Source organism: Mobula hypostoma, chromosome 10 (assembly GCF_963921235.1).
Source record: "Mobula hypostoma chromosome 10, sMobHyp1.1, whole genome shotgun sequence".
In the NCBI taxonomy this organism is placed as follows: Eukaryota; Metazoa; Chordata; class Chondrichthyes; order Myliobatiformes; family Myliobatidae; genus Mobula; species Mobula hypostoma.
In genome coordinates this window covers 62,030,519-62,044,404 of record NC_086106.1, presented here as the reverse complement: position 1 = coordinate 62,044,404, position 13,886 = coordinate 62,030,519, and the positions used below count along the sequence as shown (strand labels likewise).

Genomic DNA, 13,886 nt, shown 5'->3' with positions numbered 1-13,886 from the left:
GCAGGGAGCATGGTGTCACCTGAATCTGCTGAGTGTTTTCCATAAGTTATGTTCTTTGTGATTTTTAGCCACAAAAGATTTTTAGTGAATCATTGCTTTGATGTGTTACGAACTGTAACGTTTTAGAAACAAACCAGCAGCAATGGAGTTCACACTGGAGTCTGGTTTCAATGTTAAAACCACTATCTTTATTAATATCTACTTATAATATAGCAACTTAACCAAGATAAACAGAAGTTAAGTGTTATGTGTCTGTGTGTGTAAATATAACTCCCAAACTATTGCGCTCGGGGGAACAAGGCTTGGAGTCTTGAGATGGTACAGTATGAAAGTTCAGTTCATCCACGGAATAAATGGTAAAAGAGAGACATTTGTGATGTAGGGTAAATGTAGAGAGAAGGAAATTATGTTGAATTCCACAGGTTCCACGATGGTAATCGATAAATATCATTTGTCGAAGATCCTCTGTCGAGCCATTCCTAACCCACATACGAATTACCGCCAGAGTGATCTGTCACAGGGATGTCGTCTTCAAGGGGTTACCACATAAGATACCCAAGCAAGGGTTAACTTTGAGTGGTCCCACAGGACATTCCTTAATCCACTCCTATAGATTATACAAAGTGACAGCCACACATTCAATGTGCACTGGATCAATGATCAACCCACCCTTGTGGGTATAGCAGAGTTCCAAATCCCCAGCTTCATTAAACTGGTGCTGCTACCCTTTTCCACATCTCTCCCTCTCCCCCTCCCCCTCCCCTGTCTGCCCTTCTTTTAAAGGTAAACAAGCTGTGAGTCAATCAGTGAACAACCTCATACTCCTGCCTCACTGAAGCGCTCTTTTAAAGTGACAGTCCACAGTAAACAAAGCCTATGTGTTCGTAACAGGTGCTTGTGTGGGTGCTTTCAAAGAACAAGCTTGACACAATTTGCTGATGTCCAGGCAAGAAGTTTGGCACATTTATGGGAGAATTCAGCTTCGGCTGTACTCCTGAGCCCTCTCAATCATGGCACAGAATCATTCCTTTTGTACATGGTATTTCAGGACAAGACAATACAATTTCACCAAAAAGGAAATGATGGAAATGTGGAGGGAACAAAATGACACTTGCTGTCCATGGATGCACGTACCCATAAGACTGGCCTCAAAATAGATGCCTGTTAGGCAATGCAGATGTACAGGTCCAAAAAGCTTGTTTCAATGCTGTATGACTCTATAACATGTAACAGTTTATTTTTTATCTATGAGCCAATCTGGATAGGGAAAGGAGTGATTGCTTACTTTTGCCTCTTTCATCATGTACAATCAGACCCCCACTCCCTGACCCCCTCCTCAAGACCCATTGGTCTCATAGTCAGGTCTCATCATTCAGTTACTTCTGATCTCCATTTCTTCCTGTTACTTTAGCAATGGCAGCTCTGCCATCTGTTGGTGAGGTTTTGGGTGCTTTCGAGACCCCCGTCTCTTATCTCACTACAGCCTGTCGAGCTTCAGCCTGCTGGTTGTTACCTTCTAGTTCATTGCTACTGAGACACTTCAGCTTTCATGAAGAGACAAACAAGAGGATACTTACACTGGGGACATTATCTCATCTCGTGCTGCTCTCCTGCCTTTAGCAGGCAACAGAACTTTCCAAGTATTATTCCTTGACTGCCCATGTTGGTGGTGCCCTTCCATCATGCCCAACTAGATAGGCTCTTAGATGGGTACACAGAGCTTAGAGAAATAGAGGGTTATGTGCTAGGGAAATTCTAGGCAGTTTCTGGAGTAGGTTGCATGGTCAGCACAACACTGTGGGCTGAAGGGCCTGTAATGTGCTGTAGATCTCTGTTTCCATGTTTACTGATAGTGTTAAAGAAATGCTTTGAGAATAGCAGCATTCTCCTGACCTAGTCTGAGCAGACAAATCCAAATATTTTTCCTGTTGACAAAATGTCAAGTCATGTGCACCAATACGATGAGGTATAGGTACAATGGAAAAAGGTGTTTGCATCGCAGTCACATTGTTTCGGACAACACACAGAACATACTGTAAGTTATACATAAATTATACAAGGCAGCCAAGAGGAAAAAAGAGAACAAGATATTAGTGATGGGTGCATGGTAGTGCAAGACTGTCCATTACTAAGTTAGGGTTTGGATTTGTGCAGGTCAGTTTAAGAACCTGGTGATTGTAGGAAAAGTGACTGTCTTGAACCAGGAGAGGTCTTCTGAGATGTTGTCACTCAGGAACTTGAAACTTCTCACCCTTTTCACCACTGATGCCTTGATGAGGATTGGTGTTTATTCCCTTGTCTTCCCCTTTCTGAATTCCAAAACCTAATTGGTCTTACTGAAGCTGATCTACCTTGCTCTTGTATGCCTCCTGATGACCCCCACCCCCAGCTTCTGTCCCCTCTGCTCCACCCTTCCTCCAACTCCTCTCCTCCACCCAATCTTCTCCATCCCCCTCTCTGCAACCCCTCTCCAGCCCACTCTCTTCCAATCCCCTCTCCTCCAATCTTTTCTCCTCGACTGCCTCTTCTCCATCCCACACCCCTCTCTCCTATGCATCCCCTGCTTGATGTGTTGAGTTCCTCAGCATTGTGTGTGTGTTAAATTGTTTATTGTGGTTTTGTCAAGTATTTTGTTGTGACATTGTGAATCATGATGACGTCTTAAAATCTTATTTGTATTCTGTATTACAGGGGTGGAAGATGTAGGTTCTGTTATTATTCCATATTTCTGAAATCAGTGGTGTATTGTTTTCCGTGTAACAGAGATTGTGTTTGATTAGCTAGAGCTTTCTCAATGGTTGACAGGTCATTCAGCTCATTGCCTTTATGTGACCTTTATTAGATGCAGTACAGTCACAGGCTGTTAGAATGAGTTGTTTTAATATTGTCGCATTGATAAATTTAGTCTTCATATACAAGGATATAGCAAGTAAACATTGTGTCATGGTATATTTAGGAAGAAGATTAACTGTTTTACAAATAAGCTGAAGCATGGAAATTTATCTATGAAAAATAGAAGTCTTCTTTTACCTTTTGGAAATAATTTATAATACTTCAGAGGAAGGAGAGTTCAGCCACAGAAGAGCCACTGCTGCCTACTATCAGTGTAATGCAGGGGTCCCCAACCTTTTTTGCACTGCGGACCGGTTTAATATTGACAATATTCTTGTGGACTGGCTGACCAGGGTGGGGGGGGGAGGGTGTTCAAGTAAGGTTAAACTCACCTCAACATGTCTTTTACAGTTAGGGTTGCCAACTTTCTCACTCCCAAGTAAAGGACAAAAGTAGCAGTCAAATCCCGGGACACTTGAGTTTACCCCGAGAAAGACTACCATGACCATGAAGCCTTGCGTGGGCACCTGTCTGCGCATGTGTGATGTGCGCATGTGTGTACATGCTGATTTTTTTTTTCCACAGATCAGTTTTGGCTTAATCTTCCCGACTATACTGTACATACATTATTCCTACTTTATATAGGCTGTGTATTTATCATATCATTCCTGCTTTTACTATATGTTAGTGATATTTTAAGTTTTATGTGTTATTTGGTATGATTTGGTAGGTTATTTTTTGGGTTTGAGAACGCTCAAAAATTTTTCCCATATAAATGAATGGTAATTGCTTCTTCTTTTACGCCATTTCAGCACAAGTGGTTTCATAGGAACGCTCTAACTTAGCGGGGGAAATACGGGAGGAGGGCGGTCCCATATGGGACAAACCGATTTAGCCCGATATACGGGATGTCCCGGCAAATACAGGACAGTTGGCAACCCTGTCATCAAGTTCAACAGTGCGTGACAGGGAATGAGAAAAAGGGGCAGCTGACTCATATTGTTTCCTCACGGCCTGGTAGCACATGCTTTTCTCGGCCCAGTACCAGTCCGCGGCCCGTTGGTTGAGGACCGCTGGTGTAATGGACTCAATGCTGACCTTGGGTGCAGTCTGCATGGAGAATGTGCATTCTCCCTCTGACCATAATGGTTTCCTTTGGGTGATCTTTCTTTGCATATTCCAAAGATAGATGCATGCTCTTAGTTTAACTGGCCAGTGATAAGACCATAAGACGTAGGAGCAGAATTAGGCCATATGGCCCATTGAGTCTGCTCTGCCATTTTGTCATGGCTGATCCTTTTATTCTTTCCTCAGCCCCACTCCTTGGCCTTCTCCCTGTAACCTTTGATGCAGTGTCCAATCAAAAACCTATCAAGCTCTGCCTTAAATACACCAAATGACCTGGCCTCCACAGCTTCCTGTGGTAAAAAATTTCACGAATTCGCCACCATCTGACTGAAGACATTTGTCAGCATCTCTGTTTTAAATGGACAGCCCTCTATCCTGAGGCCGTGCCCTCTTGTCCTAGACTCGCCCAGCATGGGAAATATCCTCTCCACATCTACTCTGTCTAGACCTTTCACAAGTTGAAAGGTTTCAAAGAGTTCCCCCTCTCATCCGTATAAATTCCAGCAAGTACAGACCCAGAGCCGTCAAATGTTTTTCGTATGATAACCTTTTCATTCCTGGAATCATCCTTGGGAACCTCCTGTGAACACTCTCCAATGCCAACACATCTTTTCTTGGATGAGGAGCCCAAAACTGTTCACAATATTCAAGGTGAGGCCTCACCAGTGCCTTATAAAGCCTCAGTATCACATCCCTGCTCTTGTATTCTAGACCTCTTGAAATGAATGCTAACATGAGATTTGCCTTCCTCACCACTGACTCTACCTGCAAGTTAACCTTTCGGGTGTTCTGCACAAGGACTCCCAAGTTCCTTTGCCTCTCAGATTTTTGGATTTCCTCCCCGTTTAGAAAATAGTCTGCACATTTATTTCTACTACCAAAGCGCTTGACCATGTATTTTCCAACAGTGTATTTCATTTGCCACTTTCTTGCTTATTCTCCTAATCTGTCTAAGTCCTTCTGCAGCCCACCTGTTTCCTCAACATATCCTGCCCCTCCACCAATCTCCATATCATCTGCAAACTTGGCAACAAAGACATATATTCCATCAACAAAATCATTGATATACCACATAAAAAAGCAGTACCATACCAACCCCTGTGGAACACTAGTCACTGGCAGCCAACCAGAAAAGGATTCTTTAATTCCCACTCACTGCCTCCTACTAATCAGCTAACGCTCTAACTAAGCCAGTTACTTTCCTGTAATACCACGAGCCCTTCATGTGTGGCACCTGTCAAAGGCCTTCTGAAAGCCCAAATATACAACATCCACTGCATCCCCCTTTATCTATCCTACTTGTAATCTCCTCACAGAATTCCAACAGATGTGTCAGGGAAGACTCCCTCAAGGAAACCATGCTGACTTTGTAATATCTTGTCCTGTGTCACCAAGTACTCCATAACCTCATACTTAACAATTTACTCCAACATCTTACCAACCACTGAGGTCAGGCTAACTGGTCTATAATTTATTTTCTGCTGCCTTCCTCCTTTCTTCAAGAATGGAGTGACATTTGCAATTTTCAGTCCTCTGGCACCATACCAGAGTCCAATGATTTTTGAAAAATCGTTTCTAATGCCTACACAATCTCTACCGCTACCGCTTTCAGAACCCTAGGGTGCAGTTCATCTGGTCCGGGTCAGTTATGTACCCTTAGGTCTTTCAGCTTTTTGAGTACCTTCTCCCTTGTAATAGTAACTGCACCCACTTCTCTTCCTTTACACCCTTCAGCATCTGGCACACTGTTAGTGTCTTCCACAGTGAAGACTGATGCAAAATACTCATTTAGTCATCTGCCATCTTCTTGTCCCCCATTATTATTTCTCCAGCCTCATTTTCTAGTGGTCCTATACCACTCTCATCTCTCTTTTATTTTTTTACATACTTGAAAAAGCTTTTTCTAGCCACCTTGATATTTGCTAGCTTGCTTTCATACTTCATCTTTTCCCTCCCCTCCTAATGATTCTTTTAGTCAATCTCTAAAGGTTTTAACAGTTTCCCAATCCTCTATCTTCCTGCTAATTTCTGCTTTGTTGTAAACTCTCTCTTTTGCTTTTATTAGCTTTGACTTCCCTTGTCAGCCACGGTTATACTATTTTGCCATTTGAGTATTTCTTCATTTTTGGAATAAATCTATCCTGCACCTTCCTCATTTTCCCAGAAACTCACACCATTGCTGCTCTGCTGTCATCACTGCCAACTTCTCTTTCCAATTTACTTTGGCCAGCTCCTCTCTCTTGTACGGCTGTAATTTCTTTTACTCCAGTGAAATATTGCTACATCAGACTTTACTTTCCCCCTATCGGATTTCAAGTTGAACTCAATCATATTGCATTCACTGACCCCTTAGGGTTCTTTTACCTTCAGCTCCCTAATTGCCTCTGGTTCATTACATCACACCTAATCCAGTATAGCTGATCCCCTAGTAGGCCAATGACAAACTGCTCTAAAAAGCCATCTCGTAGGCATTCAACAAGCTCACGCTTGAGATCCTTTACCAACCTGATTTTCCCAATCAACTTGCACGTGGAAATCACCCATGACGATCATAACATGACCCTTTTGACACGTCCTTACTATTTCCCATTGTAATATGTGGTCCACATTCTAGCTGCTGCTGGGAGACCTGTATATAAGTGCCATCAGGGTCCTTTTACCCTTGCAGTTTCTTAACTTAACCCTCAAGGATTCAACATCTTCTGATCCCATGTTACATCTTTCTACCGATTTGATGCCATTCTTTACCAGCAGAGCCATACCAGCCCCTCTGCCTACCCTCCTATCCCTCTGATGCAACATGTGACCTTGAATATTTAGCTCCCTTTAGCCATGATTTATTGATGGCCACAACTTCATACCTGGCAATCTGTAAAAGTGCAACAAATCATCCACCTTGTTTCTTTTACTCCATGCATTGAGATATAACCTTTTGAGTGCTGTATTTGCTACCCTTTTTGATTCTGCATCCCTAATGTACTGATACTCATCCTGCTGGCTGCAATTTTGTCCTATCGTCTGCCTGCCCTTCCTGCATGCTATCTTTGGTTTTTTACCATCCATCCTATCCTAAAGTCCCTTCACTCTGGTTCCCACCTCCTGCCAAATTAGCTTAAACCCTCCCCAACAGCTCTAACAAATCTGCCTAGGAAACACTGGTCCCAATCTGGTTCAGGTGCAGCCTGTCCCTTTTGTACAGGTCATACTTCCCCCAGAAGAGATCCCAGTAATCCAAGAACATGAAGCCTTGTCCCCTACACCTGCTTCACAGCCACACATTTAGCTGCCAAATCATTCTGTTTCTACTTCCCTGGCACGTGGCACAGTTAGCAATTTGGAAATTACTACCTTGGTGGTCCTGCTTCTCAGGGTTCTGCCTCACTCTCTAAATTCTCTCCTGAGGACCTCTGCTTTTCTTCCTAAGTAATTGATGCCAATACGTGCCAAGACATCTGGCTGCTCTCCCTCCCCTTCCAAAATGCTGTGGATACAGTCCTAGGCCTCTCAGACCCTGACACCTGGGAGGCAACATACCTAACACATTAATTGCCCCAGGTGTGTAGGTAAGTGGTAGAAACCGGGATGAATTGCTGTGAATATGAAGAGAGTAAACATGGGGTCAACATGACATTAGAGTAAATGGGTGGTTGATGGTTGGAGTGGGCTCAGTGGGACAGGGGACCAGCCTCTGTGCAGTAAACCTCTATGACTCTAATCTGTACTGAAGCATCTGTATTACTGTCTACTCAAGGTCAGTTAGGTAGATATTGAAAGAAGAAAATCATATATCTAATTAAAAGAGATGTAAGATCCACTTACATGTCCAACTGATGTTTAAATTAAATAAAATTAAAGGCATCCGTTAGTCTTGCGAGACCATGGATCTGCGCCTAGAAAGTCATCACTCTCCAGGTCGCAGGTCTGGGCAAGGTTGTATGGAAGACCAGCAGTTGCCCATGCTGCAAGTCTCCCCTCTCCACGACACCAATGTTGTCCAAGGAAAGGGCATTAGGACCCATACAGCTTGGCACCCGTGTCATCGTAGAGCAATGTGTAATTAAGTGCCTTGCTTGGGACATAACATGTTCCCTCAGCTGGGGCTCGAACTCACGACCTTCAGGTCGCTAGTCCAAAGCCTTAACCACTTGGCCACGTGCCCACACAGCTGATGTTTAAACGGATGTTTAATATGCTGCAATTTTTAAAATGTCTATCTTCTTGTTACGTTTCTAAAGTTTGTTTCAATTTCATGCAGCCATCTTGGGTCCCCCAGTTATTCGTGTGAAGAGCAATATCCAAACCATTGAAGTTACGCTTGACATGCCTCTGACACCACACAAGCAAGGAGACAATAAACTAAAAACATTGAAGGATATTGATCCACATTTGATTTATATTGTTATTTTAACTGGCAAAGATGGAAAACAGTATATGGTAAGTATGAATATTTTACTTAAACCATTCTGGTAAGATTAATAGTATCAAAGATAATATTATATTGAGAATACAATGTATAAAGTTATGATATTTTTATCATCCATACACATATTTTACTTAACTATTTCTAAAAAGAATAGCCATTATTAAAACAATCTGTTCTCTTAAAATCAGAGCCAACTTAGCACCACCACATGTAAATGTTTGCTTTTTTTCCTACAGCTAGAATAAAGCTCATCCACACAGATGATGAACTGCACAACATGTGTTCATCTCTTAATTACTGCCCATTGGTAAATGATCAGCTGTAACCTAACTGAATGCCATTGCATTTTCAAGTGTTTGCATGGTCCATTCTTGTTCTCATGTCCCCGAGTAAATAAAGAAATAACCCCACTGTTCAAGATAGAGAGAAAATGGGCCACAATCTAATTAGCCTGATCTGAGTCGCTGAGAAAATATTGATATGTGTGATGTATCTATTTTAAGGGGGATTGTAACCAGCAAAATAGATAGAGGAGAACTAATGGACATGGGGCATTTGGACTTCCAGATAAAAAGAGGTTTTCTAATGAAATTAAAGCACATAGGACTGGGAATAATATACCTGTGTGGGCTAAGTATTACATTATGGACAGAAAATCAAGTTGAAAAAAACTTAATTTTCAGAAGTGATTAGTGAGGTACAGCAATAATAGTGATTGGGACTTGGCAGTTCAAAATTCCTATCAATGAATAGCTTCCAGCACTGTTACATAGAACATTACAGTACAGGCTCTGCTAACCTTATAACCTGCTCTACAACCAATCAAACCCTTTCCTCCTATATAGCCCTCCATTTATTTCTCATCCATATGCCTATCTAAGAGTTTTTTAAATGCTCCTAATGTATCTGCCTCTACCACAATCCCTGGTGGGCATTCCACATACCCACAACTCTGTGTGTAAAGATCTTAACCTCTCACTTCCCCCCCTCCCCATTCCTTCCTCTAATCGCCATAACATTATGCCCCCTTGTACTACCATTTCTGCCCTAAGAAAAACTCTCAGCTATGCTTCGTCATTTTGTACACTTCTATCAAATTACTTCTCATCCTTCTTTGCTCCAAAGAGAATAGCCCTAGTTCACTCTGTCCAACTTCTTAAGATATGCCCTCTAGTCCAGAGAGCATCCTGGTAAATCTCCTCTGCACCACTCTAAAGCTCCCACAACATTACATTAATAAGATTACCAGAACTAAATATGGGCGTGGAACCTTTTGTTCCACCACACTGTTAAGAATGCCGTTCATCTTCATTGAGCTTTCAAATTCAACCTTCCAAAGTGAATTACTTCACACTTTTTCAGGTTGAACTCCATCTGCCACTTCTCAGCCCTTCTCTGTATCCTGTCAATGTCCCATAGCAACCTACAACAACCCTCCATATATCCTCAACTCCACAACCCGTTGTGTCTTCTGCAAAACTCTGAACACACCTTTCCACTTCTTCATCCAACTCATTTATAAAGATCAAAAAGAGCAGGGGTCCCCGAACAGATCCCTGCAGAACATCACTGATCACCGATCTCCAGGCACAATATGCTCCATCTACAAACACTCCTCTGCCTTGTATGGGTAAGCCAGTTCTGTATCTATACAGTCACGTTTCCCTGGATCTCATGCTTCCTGACTTTCTGAATGAGCCCACCATGGAGAATCTCATCAAGTGCCTTATTAAAATCCACACACACCACATTCACTGCTCTGCTTTCATCGATGTTCTTTGTCACATCCTCAAAGTATTCAGTCAGGCTCGTGAGGCATGGCATGACATGACCTTCACAAAGCCATGCTGGCTATCGCTAATCAGACTATGCTTCTCCAAATACTCAAAAATCATATTTCTAAGAATCCTCTCCAATAATTTGTCCACCACTGAAGTAAGACTCATTGGTCTGTTATTCCCAGAGTTATCCCTTCTCTGTTTCCTGATCACAGGAATACATTTCTGGAATACAATAGCCTTCTGGTACTACTTCTGAGGCCGGTAAAGATACAAAGGTCATTGCTAAGAGTGCAACCATCTCTTCCCTTGCTTCCCATGGTAAGCTGGGGTATATTCTGTCTGGCCCAGGGGACTTATCTATCCCAATGTTTTTCAAAAGTTCAAGCACATTCTCTTTCTTAATATCAATATGTTCTAGCATACCAGCCTCACAGTCATCAAGGTCCCCCTCACTAATGAATGCTGAAGCAAAGTATTCATTATGGACAACCTCTACCTCCTCCAACTCCAGGCATATGTTTCTTCTACTATCCTTGATTGCTCCTACCATCACTTTGGCCATCCTCCTGTTCTTCACATGTGTGTAGGACAGTGAGAGTTACAACACCTGATCTGTTTCATTACCTGGCACCAAATCCAAAGTGGCCTCTCCTCTCGTCTGCCTATTTATGTATTGTATCAGGAATCCTTCCTGGACACACTTAAGATAGTCCGCCCCATCAAAACCTTTTGAAGTAAGAAAGTGCTAATCAATATTAGGGCATTTGAAGACCCCCGTGACAACAACCCTGTTATTATTGAAACTTTCCAAAATCTGCCTTCAAATCTGTTCCTTAGTGTCACTGTTGCTATTAGGCAGTCTATAGAATGCTTCCAATAGAGTGATTGCTCCCTTTCTGTTTCTGACTTCCACACTCCCTGGCACAGTAAATAATTCGTCCATGATGTCATCCTTTTCCACAGCGACAATACTGTCCCTGATTAGCAATGCCACTTTCCCACCTCCTTTGTCCTCCCTCCTTCTTCTTTTTGAACATCTAAACTCCAGAACATTCAGCAGCCACTCCTGTTATTTTGACAGCCAAATCACTGTAATGTCCACAAGATCGTAGTTTTTTGTATTGACCCATGCTGTCAGTTCATCACCCTTGTTACTGATAGTTCTCACATTAAAATAGATATACTTCAACCTATCCCACTGACTACAGTTTTAAACCTATCTTTCCTCACAGACTCTGTACATGCTGCATCTACCTGTACAATGACTGCCCTATCATTGGACCTATCACTCTGGTTCCCATTCCCTTGCCAAACTAGATTCAACCCTCCCCAACAGGTCTAGCAAATCCACCCACAAGGATATTAGTCCCCCTCAAGTTTAGATGTAACCTGTCCTTTTTTTGTACCTTCCTCAGAAGAGATCCCAATGATCCAGAAATCCGAAGTCCTACCCCTCTGCTCAGATTCCTCAACCATGCATTAATCTGCCATATCATCCTATTCTGACACTCACTGGTGTATGGCACAAGCAGAAATCCAGAAATTACTACTTTTGAAATCCTACTTTTCAGCTTTCTATATTCTCTCTTCAGGACCTCATCCCTTTGCCTAATTATGTTGCTGATATCAATATGTACCACACCTTCTGACTGCTCACCTTCCCTTTTTAGAATGCTACGGACCGGATCTACGATATCACTAGCCTTGGCACCTGGGAGGCAACATATCATCCAAGCATCTCTTTTACATCCACAGAATCTCCTGTCTGCTCCTCTAACTGTTGAATCCCCTGTCACCATACGATCATAAAAAAAAGGAGCAGAGTCAGACCGTTTGGCCCATCGGGTTTGCTTTGCCATTTCATCATGGCTGATCCAATTTTCATCTCAGCCCCATCACTATAGCGCTCCTCTTTTTCCGCTCCCCTTCTGAGCCACAGAGCCAGAAAAACAAGAAATTGAAAGGTGCTAGTGTTCAGATGAACCTGTGTATCCTAGTACACAAATCACTGTGCATTGACATACAGATACGACAACTTATTTGGATGACAGATGTTATGTTGACCTTTATTATGAAAAGGAATATATGGCTCACTTACAGAACAGGAAAATTTAGTAATGGGAATAAAGCAATGGGATTGGAATTAAATCAAATACTTTGTACTATAAACTATAAAAAGTATATCACTAATGCCTGTTGTTTCACAAATTTCATACGTCAGTCCTGATCTTGGGTATCTGGGTGTAGTACATATCCTTTCTATGACTCAGTGGTTTCTTCCCAAGTTTAAGACTTTTGTTGTCAATAGGCATGCATAGGCATATAACTGCCATGAAAAGTGGCTTCATGCGGCAGCAGTATGGTATATTACAAACATAAGACAACATAAATGTAAGTGATCATAGATTATCCATAATTCAAATTGACACAAAAGTAATCAACAAAATAAACTTACTGTATCAACATTAGTATAAGACTGACAGAGTGAAAAAGAAATACATTCTGAGGTAGTGTTGTGGTTTCTCAGGTTACTTCAAGAACCCAATGACATTGGGAAAGAAGCTGCTGTTGAACTTTGATCTTTAAGATAGCACCAGCAAGCACCGTGACCAATGGCAGACATCCCACCTCTCCCGGAAGTTCCGGGAGTCTCCCGCATATTAATAGTGGCTCCCTGATGCCTGCAAATTATATACAATATCACGGAAATCAATTTTTTTGAGAGCGAGCACGCGAGCGAGAGAGACAGAAAGCAAGCGAGAGCGCGAGCGAGAGAGAAAGCAAGCGAGAGCGCGAGCGAGAGAGAAAGCAAGCGAGAGAGCGCGAGAGCGACCATTAGAGAGAGAGAGCGCGAGCGAGAGAGAGTGCGCAAGATAAAGCGAGAGTGCACCATGGCAGAGTGTTCCAAAAAAAAAGAAAATATAAAATGTACGTTAGCCCAGACTACCCCAAAGTGTACCCCTGCCTAATAGAGGTCAAAATAATGACAGTGTAGCTCGCTGCACTGTTAGCAACAGCAACTTTTCTATTGCCCATGGTGGGTTAAGAATTTAAAGGCATGCTGAGGTGAGTTTAACAGGTGCCATTTGTTCATTAGTGTAGCTAACGTTATTTAAACTAGCTGGCTAGCTGCTAAAGTGCTACTCTATTGCAGACATCCCACCACTCCTGGAAGTTCCGGGAGTCTCCCGCAAATTGATGATGCTACCTCCCTGAAATGAGTTTTTGCAGGGTGGGATGTCTGCATTGGTGGTGTCCTGCAGGCAGTTCACAAAGTTACTTCTTTCAAATAAGATTTTGCCACTACACTGCATGCAGCTGGAACCTGTGATTTGCATTTTGATCTTGTGTTTTTGGGCCTACTGAGCAAGTGGACGCTTTACTCTCTCTGAGGGCATTTGGTAAAGTTGGGAGTGTAGTATGTGGCTTGATGGCCTGTTAGCCTGGAGGCCTACATGTGGGTCATGAGCTCATGATTGATTCCATTGCTTCCCCCTGATTGAGGAGTCACGCAAGGTTGAAGTTGATCAAGACTGGCGAGTGTTCAGCGTCATCTGTCGTGTTTGACCTGTTTTCCTCTCCCTCCAGCTGGCTGCTGTCGTAGGAAAGTGCAGGAGTGTTGGGATTGATTGACAAGGCTGTGGACCTATTCTGGGTTTTTTGAGGTTCATGTTGCATGTGTTTCTGGATTCTGGTTACTCTTTTTTTTGCTGTTTTTGAGT

At 42.5% G+C, this 13,886-nt stretch overlaps 1 protein-coding gene across 1 annotated transcript in view; it reads left to right on the top strand.

Moving 5' to 3' along the window:
* LOC134352550 (interferon alpha/beta receptor 2-like) overlaps window positions 1-11,813 on the top strand; it is a 39,308-nt gene extending 27,495 nt beyond the window's left edge. The window contains exons 5-6 of the mRNA XM_063059808.1: window positions 8,216-8,394; window positions 11,757-11,813. Coding sequence (XP_062915878.1) covers window positions 8,216-8,394; window positions 11,757-11,813 — 236 coding nt within the window. The remainder of the gene's footprint in view (window positions 1-8,215; window positions 8,395-11,756) is intronic.
* The last annotated feature ends 2,073 nt before the right edge of the window (window positions 11,814-13,886 follow it).